The 11,007-nt window shown below is 41.7% G+C and overlaps 1 protein-coding gene across 3 annotated transcripts in view; it reads right to left on the reverse strand.

Moving 5' to 3' along the window:
• Positions 1-6: 6 nt before the first annotated feature.
• Positions 7-11,007, reverse strand: part of pck2 (phosphoenolpyruvate carboxykinase 2 (mitochondrial)) — a 23,062-nt gene continuing 12,061 nt past the window's right edge. For all 3 annotated transcript variants that reach the window (XM_063207290.1, XM_063207291.1, XM_063207292.1), the window contains 5 exons: positions 7,496-7,658; positions 6,694-6,909; positions 4,110-4,247; positions 2,692-2,787; positions 7-2,179 (listed from right to left, as the gene is read on the reverse strand). In XM_063207290.1, coding sequence (XP_063063360.1) covers positions 1,710-2,179; positions 2,692-2,787; positions 4,110-4,247; positions 6,694-6,909; positions 7,496-7,658 — 1,083 coding nt within the window. In that variant the 3' untranslated portion in view covers positions 7-1,709. The remainder of the gene's footprint in view (positions 2,180-2,691; positions 2,788-4,109; positions 4,248-6,693; positions 6,910-7,495; positions 7,659-11,007) is intronic.

The raw sequence follows: 11,007 nt of genomic DNA on the forward strand, positions 1-11,007 counted from the left end.
TACAAATGAAGTTATCACTGTTTTATTTATTAAATCAGTATTAAAACAGTTCAGCATAATTTCTTTGGTCCAGACACATTTCATGGAATTCATTGGAGAAAAAAACATTTAGCTTTAAAATAGCTTCCTTGATTTCAGCATTAAAAATTCTAACTAAATATAATTTTTACTTTTATGTTTTTCTTTCCGTTATAAAGTGACTTTCTCCCTGAGCCATCTAGAAGTGTTTTTGTTGACTTGCAGGCAACTCGAAGCTCAGCTAGCCCTGAAGTTATCTTAACACCCTTGCAGTTGTGCGATCTTTGATTATGATCTTGTTATCCTAGCAAAGCTACAAACACCCACCTCGAAGGCACTGTGGTCATGACCTATTAGGGAGTTTTCCATGTAGACATGGAAACAAGTTTTTTGTTGTTGTTAGGTTTCGATGGTTTCGAAGTTAAAGCCAAAAGCTAAAAAGCTAAAAATAAACACTGCACAGTGGTGGTTGTCCTGTCCATGTGGCCTACCGTGTCAAGTTGAGCTACAACACCAGTAAAAAACGTGCAACAGTAGCGGCCCTAGGGGTTAAGGTTAGGATAACAGGCTACTGGTGGCTCTTTTGGACGAAGCAGCCCATTTCAGTAGAACAGTGGTGTACTGTATGCCCGTTTTTCCCTGCAGGTTTTCTGGTAGGCCTACAGCTCGACACAGCACGACTCGGCCGCCACCTTTTGCTTTACGATTGAGCGGTGCCGTTCTTATTCGAAAAGCAAAAAGTCGCGGCCGAGTCGTGCTCCAGAAAACTGACAGTGGAAAAGAGGCATTAGTAGCCTTGGTAGGTCTTTGGTTTACTACCCTCACACTTACATCCAGGGATTACACACACAGAGTTTGTAAACAGGTTGTCGTTGCTATGCTAAGCTAAGGAGGCAAGGTGTCACATTTTCAGGGCATTGCTTGGCTACACTGGCTCGACTTAAAGGGTTTTAGCTTTGGAGGTGCACGGACATTATGTGCACACATTCTGTTGCTGCTTTGGTCAGAACACAAGTCACACTACTTGGTGCTAGAGCTTACACTATCATTTGTCGTGTGTGTTTTTTTGTTGTTGTGGTTTGTAACTTTATTTTTCCCCCAACTTAACATTAACGCCACTCACAGGCACACACTTCATATCTCGCGCATGATGGAATGTATACATAATTCACAGCCTCACGTATCGCTAATGTTGTGTTTCACCCACAATCTCAACATGCACCCACCACTTCACCCCTCCAAAAAAAATGGAGGTGCAAGTACAAGCAATCATTATCATTAGAGTCCATCGTCTTAGTGTTTCTTATCCCTCTCTTTCCCCCCTTCCCTTGTTCTCAGTTTGACAATGTCTCTCCTTCTCTTCCCTCCCCTGCCAACCTCCCTTTAACACACACTCTCTCTCTCTCTCTCTCTCTCTCTCTCTCTCTCTATATATATATACTGTATTTGTTGATCTCTTGATCCAGTTCTCAAATATATTTGTTTATTCATCTACCAGTCTGTCTGTCTTTCTATAAGTTGAACTCTTAATGCAGCCCTCCCTCCCTGTCTTTATTCGTCTCATCTGTATATCTATCAGTTGATCTCTAAATTCAGCCCTCCCTCCATCTCTCCACTTCATCCATCCATCCACCCGTCCCTCCCTCCCTCTCTCCATCCATCCATCCATCCGTGTTATTCCTCCTCTCGCCTCAATCTCTGACACGCTCCTCCAGCGCGTTCAGCTCCTCGCCCACCTGTGCGGGCAGGTCGGCGCCCACCTGCTGGCTGAAGTATGCCCTGAGCTCGCCCACTTCCTTCTGCCAGAAGGCCTTGGGCAGGTCGAACAGCGCGCCCATGTCCACCTTCCCGCCCAGGCCCTGCGTGTCGATGGCGCCGTCCTCGGGCACCCAGCCCACGATGCTGCGCTTGGCCGCCTCGGCCTCACTCTGCCGGCCGCAGCGCCGGAAGATCCACTCCAGCACGCGGGCGTTCTCGCCGAAGCCGGGCCACAGGAAGGCGCCGCTGGCTGGGTCCTTGCGGAACCAGTTGACGTGGAAGATCTTGGGCAGCTGCGTGGGGCCCGGGCGCGCCTCCATGCCCAGCCAGTGGGCCAGGTAGTCCCCGAAGTTGTAGCCGAAGAAGGGCCGCATGGCGAACGGGTCGTGCATGATCGACTTGCCTGTGGGGGAGGGGGATGGGCGGCGGATGAATGGACAATAAAGTTGTTATTCTTTTCTTTAAGATTGTAAAGAATTTTCACCACTGTCTTGTGTACACATTTAAACGATTATCCATTGCATTTAATTTGAGTGCCAAATTATCACAATATTATACGAAAAAGTGGCACTTATTCATTCCCCATTAAGCCCCAAAGCCTTATGGTCCAGATGTGTCCCGTTTTAGAGATGTCGAATTTTCAGTAACTACAAGAAACTAATACCAAGGCTTCAAAGGCATTTTTATCAGTTTCAATGCTGGCGTAGTTACTGTTCTTTGCCTTTGTAGGGCAGTGTAGTTGACAATGTGCAGTGTAGTCAGAGTTGTGTAAAGTAGAATAGAAGTACTCTTACAGATGGAATTACAACACTAGTAGTATGATGTTGAAACCAATATCATACCACTAGTGTTGTAAGTACCTATATGACTCTGAGTGTAGTTGTTGCCATGACAACGTGGTAGGAGTACACAAACCTTTGTGCTCTGCAGCTGCCGTGGTCTCTGACCTCATGGCCGCTCCGACGAAGACGCCGTGACGCCAGTTGAAGGACTCGTACACCAGAGGAACACCTGCACAGGACCAGAGAAAGGAGAAAAGTCACCATACAGTACTGAGTCAATGGCCTCGTGTTTACTTGGGAAATTAATTCTCAATTAACTGAAGCGAATTCCGAAAACTTAATTCCTGTTTGAAAACACTTAAGAATTTGGGAATGAAATGAAAGTGTAACGTTAACTCCAAGGAACTTTTTAATTCGGATTTATTAATTCGGAATTAAAAATATCATGTAAACGAGGCCATTAGGTAATGTGTGTGTGTGTGTGTGTGTGTGTGTGTGTGCGTGTGCATGTCTGTGTGTGTGTGTGTGTGTGTGTGTGCGTGTGCATGTCTGTGTGTGTGTTTTCTTGTTAAAGAGATGGTGATGAGTAGGAGACAGTTCCCCCACACAAGAAAATTCAGCTCCCAGTTCCTCCTCTATGGTCTATTTCACACCATCAGACATTTCTTCGCATAACCACAGCTATTTCAATGACATGCCGCTGGTGTCTTTTTATGTTTCCAAGTGAAAAAGTCCTCCCAGAGAAAAACAAGAGGACCACAAACTACTTTCTTTTCGATGGCCAAAAAGGCCCTCAAACTAGACGTAATGGATGTTTTCATCTTGCAATGGTGACAACAACGGCTATGACCATGACCAAAACAAAAAACAAAAAAAAGTTACTTCCTTATTTTTGTTTTACTCGATATTGTCATTTTGCCACTTTATTCCAGGAAAGGACATTTTTATGATGCAATCCTCCCGTGTGTGTGCGCGTCATTACATTTCATAACTTTCACAACAATTCCAATTATGCAATGGGGGAAAACACTCCAAAGTAGGGCTGCACAATACATCGAAAATGTATCGCTATCGCGATATCACGGCTTGCAATACACATATTGCAAAAGTTGCACACGTATAGCAAAACATTTTTAAATTTTAATAACGCCAAATTTGGTGAAAAGGTAAAAAAAAATGTGTTAAAAATGTTGCCATTTTAAGTTGATGCTGTATATTAGCCATGTTTTTTCCTAATAAAAAATAATGTTGGAAATAAAACATTGCTCTGTTTTATACATGATGAAAAGTGTAGAATGGCAAGTAGAGAGTAGAAAATATATGCATATATTAAATATCGCGAGTAATATCGATATCGCAGTATACAGTCATGTTATCGTGTATCACATATGTTCCTAATATCGTGCAGCCCTACTCCAAACTACTTCAAACCCAGAGGGCCCCTGAACACACACCAATCAGCCAACTGAGGAAATAGTAAAAAAAAAAACTTAAAAAGTGTAATATGATGTAATGCAAAAAAAAAGAACTGAAAAAAAATAAAAGGCTTACCTTCTGGTCTTCGACCGCCGAAGATGATGGCATCGATGGGCACTCCCTCGTCGCTCTCCCACAGCGGGTCGATGATGGGGCACTGTCCGGCGGGGGTGCAGAATCGAGAGTTGGGGTGGGCACAGGGGGTGGCATCTCCTGTAGACACGAAGGGCAAGGGAATGGGCAAGAAAAACAAGACGTGAGAATTCCCTGCGATGAAGTCAAGTTGGTTTTATTGACAATTTCTTTACATGCACTGGTCATACAAAGAATTGAAATTACGTTTCTTACTTTCCCATGCAGAGATAAACATAGACTTAAGGTGTGGACATAGACAGCACACAGACATTACACCTACGTAGAGTACCTATACAATACCCTTACAGACATATAAAGTGCAAGACTGGGCAACAGCAGACACACATAGAACATATACCTATAATGTAGTATTACAATTACTACATACCTTAATATAAATCCCCTTTAGGCAGAGCCTTTATGTTAAAACCTTATTGTCCCCAAACTTGAAATGACCAAGTCTTAATCTGTTACTTTAGGGCACCCGGTACTGTCATAGCAATGTTGTAGTAGACTAGAACCAGTGTGAACCAGCAGGCCCATCTGCACAAAGAGGCTACTGTACTTAATGTATTATAATATAATTTACTTTATGGTACGGTTACCATACGTAGTTACTGTGTACTTTCCGGATAATAACAGGGTAACAGAGAGAAGTTACATGGTATCTAACGGGTGAAAATGGGGTAATTACAAAGTAAATACCATTAATTGGGTAAAAGCAGTAACTGCTCTCCGTTACCCTGTTGTTACGCGGAAAGAACACGGTAATTACTGTACCGTAAAGTAAAGCGTTACTGAAATGTTAATTGGGGTGAGCACAAGGGGTGGCACCTTCTGTACACAGGAGGCAGGAGGGGAACAGGGAAAATGCTGTCAGGTGAGATGATTAACACCCTGACATTTCTGAGACGCGAACTGTAATGTTGTATTACATTTACATCACTTCAAAAACGTTCTCAGGTTTTCTGATTTCGCTGCTTATAGGTAGCCTTTTGTGTTCTATTTGTTTCATTCTCTAACTACTTTTAACATTTCCTCCCAAGTTTCATTCATTCAAAGCATTTGTTTGCAGAAAATGAGAAATGTCAAATGTCAAACAAGGCATTGTTTTCACACGTCAAGCAAAGTTTAATGATCAGAGCTATGTATTTATACGTATTATGTATATATATAATGAGTTGCTACATTGTAAATGTATCATTCTAGGTTGTAAAATATCAATATTCTTTGCAATGTAACATCATCATTTAATCTGCTTTAGCAGATAACAAACAAAATAATTTAAAATAATGAAACAAAAACAAGATTTGTGGCCCCAGCACTTTAGAGTAACTTATGCTAACGCGCTATAGATTACTACATCACCTAGTCTTGCAGAACGGTTAACTTGCAAAGCCATGTTTGCAACACAGTTTCCAGCACAACATATCCGCTTTGAGAAAAAAGAAAAGAGAAATAGAGAAGCTCTAAGTGGAAAAACAGCACGTACATATGTGTACATATGTGTTGAAACGACATTGGTTAACAAGTCTGAGGCCTCCATATTTATGAATTAGGCACTTCTCTGGCACTTCTGGTAGTTCTGCAACCAGCCCGTCACATTTTGTTAAATTTAGGCAGAGGCGTCAATGCTATCTTCACACAACATCTTGCTACCTTTCCCCCAAACAGTCTGCTGACCTAAGTGTCATGTTAGTGTTAAATTTAGGCAGAAGTGCCAATCTTTTTTTTTTTTTTTTTAAGATATCTTTAGGGGCTTTTGTGCCTTTATTGATAGGTAAGTGGAGATAATGACAGAAAGTGAGTGGGGAGAGAAATGGGGAAGGATCGGCAAATGACCCGGGCCGGAATCGAACCCTGGTTGCTGACGCAGTAACCCAGTGCCCTACCGAAGTGCCACTCTCAAATTCACAAACTCATATCTTTTGGGCATTCACGTCATGTGAAATATATATTTCATCCTCACAACTTCTTGGCCATCACAACCTTCCGATCTTCCACATCAGTGTTAAATGTATTTGAAGAGTTCAGATGCAAAACCCCCTAACTCCATTTCTGAAGACCTGCACTTCTATATTTTTAGAGAACCCCGTTGTTGGTTTGGTTTACATTTATGTACTTGATAATACATATAAATAGTTATATTACATAAATCAAATTTAAAAATATGTAATTTTGATAGCTTTGTATTAAATAAAAATGAATTAAGATTATTTTCTGAAAAGGCACTTAGGGGGGTTTTGCATCTGAACTCTTCAATTATTAAATCTATTTAGTCTAATGCTGTGTTTAGTTTGTGTGTTTGTGTGTGTGTGTGTGAGGGAAAGAGAGAGAGAGATGGCGTGTGAGACCCACACACACACACACACAAGATGAAGTAACCTCCATGTATTCTTATATCCTTTACAAACACGTTGTACGGTAAAAGACAAAATTTGACTGATTTGGCCTGAAGCTTGGTGAACCGTACAGTATGTGGACAACGGAGGGAATAATTGCAATGGATGTCACCGAGTCTTACCGATCTTCCAGGCCTTGCCGTGCCAGTCGGTGAGGGTGACCCCAGGGGCTGGGGCATCTAGGCCCTCCCACCACACGCCCCCGTCGCTGGTCTCGCCCACGTTGGTGAAGACAGTGTTCTTGGCGATGGTGGCCATGGCGTGAGGGTTGGTCTTCACGGACGTGCCGGGAGCCACGCCAAAGAAGCCATTCTCTGGGTTGATGGCTCTGAGTTTACCTTTGGGAGGCATGGATGGAGGGAGAGAAAGAGAGAGAGAGAGAGAGAGAGAGAGAGAGAGAGAGAGAGAGAGAGAGAGAGAGAGAGAGAGAGAGAGAGAGAGAGAAGATACGTTGAATACATGGACTTGCTTGTATCATGTAGCTAAAACTGCTCAGTTCTACTTTGAATTTGTCGTTCACTGGACAGCCTCTTGGTTGGAGGTGGCAATAATTACGCTATGACAGTTGTCTTCCAATGGACAATGGGCTGGCAACAAATGTTGCAAGAAAAGCACTTCACATTTGAGCATCTCATTCATGGATAGAGAGAGAGAAGGCGAGAGAGAAAGAGAGAGAGAGAGAGAGAGAGAGAGAGAAAGAGAAAAGGCGAGAGAGAGAGAGAGTGAGGAGGCAAGATAGAGAGAGAGAGAGAAGTTGAGAGAGAAAGAGAGAGAAGGTGAGAGAGAAAGAGAAAGAAATGGGATAAACGGGATAAGATGAACATATGAATGGTCATGAATGAAGTTGAACAGAAATCTTAAATCTTAAATACAAAAATTCTCTTCACTTCACTTCATTGTGTTAATTTTCCATATTCTGCTCACCTTGGCTGTCAAACTTCATCCAGGCGATGTCGTCTCCCACGCACTCCACTGTCCAGCCGGGCATCGCAGGCTTCATCATGGCCAGGTTGGTCTTCCCACAGGCGCTGGGGAACGCCGCTGCCACGTAGCGCTTCACCCCCCGGGGGTTGGTGATGCCCAGAATCTGCGGAGAGGAGAGGAGAGGAAGATTGAGTCTCTAACCTCCCAAGTACAGTCTGACTTTGTGTGTTACATTACAGCACGATTTCCGACTTTATTATATTTGCAGTATTCCAAGAATTGCACATCAATGTGGATATAATTTTCTTCTCAGTGTGTCCAGTACTAAGATTGATTAGCATAGCTTAGCACAATCACTGGAAGTAAATGGTACCATTAGCATCAAGCCACAAGTGATCACCAGACAGAATTAGATAGTCGTTTTGAACTTAAAGATGTCCTCTCAACGTCATTTCATTAATATTGCTGTGTTCCCCATTGTTATTGAATGTGTTACGCATTGGTCCCGTTTTAAACAACGTTCTGGTTGCTTTGTTTCAAGCCGTTTTTGCAAGCTAGCAAGGTGGCTTGTGGAGAAGCGAGTGGGTGTTCCGGGTTTCTCGTGGAAATGCGTCTCTGATTGGCTCACTCCTACTGCTCTCATGGCAATGTGTCTCTGATTGGCTCAGTCCTCCTGTTTTTGGAGAGATTGTAATGGGAAACAGAGTCGCTACTTCCCCGGGTGGTACTGCACTATAGGCGCCAAATGGAGGCGCGCAGGCTCCATTCAGGGCTGTGCTCTTTCGACAGTGACCTCTAGGCGCGCAGCAGGCACGGAGCAACCAGAGTGGGCATGTTGTATGTAAACCCACTGTGGTAGCAACTAGCTGATAGCTAAGCTGAGCTAGGTTTCGGGCCACCAGGCGTTGCTTGTTTTGAAAACAAGCAGAAAAAAATTACTCAACATGTTTTTAGAAAAATGGGTCGACATAAACCTTTGTGGGCAACGCCTTCTTTCGATCTGACGCAACACAGAAAGGCTTTCGTGATTCGCTCGTTTCTCTGCATTATTTATGTCAATTGGGAAACACCGGGAAACACAGCCAGGCGAGGTGACGCACCGCTATGAGAGCCTTGCAGGTGAGTTCAAAGAAGTGAGTAAGACTGTGTTTTATCGGAAGTTGGCCTTTAAGGGAATTTTACATTTGTATATTTGATTATATTTTATTGTGTACTAGACTTCCATTGCTATGTTATGGTCGTAATGTCTGACTAAGCATTGCAATCATATACATTTAAAAAATCCTCAACTACAGATAATCAATTTCCTGAAATAAGGTGGAGTGTTCCTTTAAGGTCCTAACTTAATCTATTGGCTTTTGGGTTTTGGGAGACTAACGCTGAAAGTAGCTTAACTGCTGTTTTGGTATACCCATGATTGTCACGTTGACCACATAGAGAGCCTAATGTCTATCTTCACTATGTTTCTCACAGCCTTTTCCCACGAAGGCAAGACTCTCCTGCTGGCCTGCTCTGAGTTTTGGACAGTGTTATCTTGGCTTGCTCTTCTGTAAATGATACCTCTCCCACATAGTAACACTCCAGCCAGACAAAGTGATTCAAGCAGGGTATGATCACGCTGTGGTAAATTCCGTTTTTACTTAACTTCTATATTTCAACAGTGACAAGACGGGATGTTTTTTTTTATTTTAATTGTGTTCCTGTTTTTTTCCCCAGAGTTTGTTTTTCAACAATACTGAAGTGTCATATTCTGACATCCTACCCAGGGCAGTGTGCAATACACATTGTGATTCTGCCCGTGTCTGTGAGCCCCGTCCCACAGCCATATACAGTACACAATATACAGTATATAGCCATATACAGTACACAATAAAAATACAAAAGTTCTCTCAAACATTATCAGATATTTCTACCAAATATTAAAGGTTATCTTCCACACACCACGCTCTTCCGTCTTGTTGGTGCGTCTCTGAAGTAATCTAGTAGTAGGGAATGGATCGCACTCAATTTTTCTTCTTTCTTGTGGTTTTTATTTTATTTTAACTTTGCAGGGACTGACATGACAGACGTTTCGGCTGCACAGAGCCTTCTTCAGTGACACTGTCATGTCAGTCCCTGTAAAGTTAAAATAAAATAAAAACCACAAGAAAGAAGAAAAATTGAGTGCGATCCATTCCCTACTACCAAATATTAAACAAATATTTAGAGCTGTAGAGTTGAAATTACATTGATCACATAAAGAATTTAACACTGCCTTTTAACTACAATATCAGTGTAATTTAACTGTCCTTGATGTAATAATAATTGAATATAATAATAATAATAATAATAATAATAATAATAATAAAATAAATTATAATAATAATAATAATAATAATAATAAAATAATAATAATAATAATAATAATAATAATAACATAATTATATTTGTATAGCACTGTATCATACAAGGCATGCAACTCAAAGTGCTTAACAAATGGGGAAAAAAACACTGTTAGAGATGGATTTAAAAGGAGAGGTAGAGAGGAGAGGCAGAGATAGCAGGAAGGCAAAGGAAGAAGAGATAGATAGAGATTGTAGAGTCATAAGGTCAACGTAGGTTTGGACCAGGATTCTTAGAGGCGTAAGGTCCATAGTGGCTGGGTCTAGCATAAGTCGTAGATAGTCACACTGAATTTTGGGCGCTCAGATGCGGCCCCTGGTGGCATCAGGGGTGAGGAAAAACTCCTTTTCGCTTGATTCATAGTTTGTAGGGGTTTATAAAAAAGCTCAATGAGGTCTGAGAAAAAACCCTATAGCCAGGAAGATGTAGTACTGTAAATAGTCTGTCCCTAGATTTATGTAAATTTACTCTAAGATATTGACACCCCCTGTTTTTCCTGTGTATGTATATTGGTCTATATTGCTGCATGCCAACACTGAGCGTGGAGCCACATCACACACCATACATGAGATGCTGTGAGAGAGATTGCGGCCTGCAGATAAGGTGAAATGACCTATGACTACTTGACAACTCGCATACGGAAATAACTGATCTCCGAATCAACTTCTGAAGGCCCAATCAAAGTGAATGAAAACTTTCGCAATATATCTAGAGAGCCGCACTGTATAATAAAACTGAATTTTACTGTTCTGTTCTATTTTACTCCCTTAACCCCTCCACAGAGTGCTAATGTACTTTTATTTTAACTTAGTATTTCAAATGTATATTTTTTTTTATAATAACTTAGTGTTCTCCTCTTCCACTTTGTACAAATGCAGTGCATGAATGCTTGAATTGTGTATTTTGACATTATTGCTTAATTGTTAACATGTCTGGTGAAACTGAAGAGATATGTCCTCTTTGTGGACAATTAGGTATTTGTATTTTATATAGTAAATAAACAGAAAGAAGTGGTAAAGCTTGCACTCTCTACTGCCAGGCCCACCGGCTCTTAATAATAGCACTGGAAAAAAAAACAATAAAAAAAACAGGGGGACAAAACGTGAGTAAAGGCTACTTTGAGATTTCAA

Source organism: Engraulis encrasicolus, chromosome 9, assembly GCF_034702125.1.
Source record: "Engraulis encrasicolus isolate BLACKSEA-1 chromosome 9, IST_EnEncr_1.0, whole genome shotgun sequence".
NCBI lineage: Eukaryota > Metazoa > Chordata > Actinopteri > Clupeiformes > Engraulidae > Engraulis > Engraulis encrasicolus.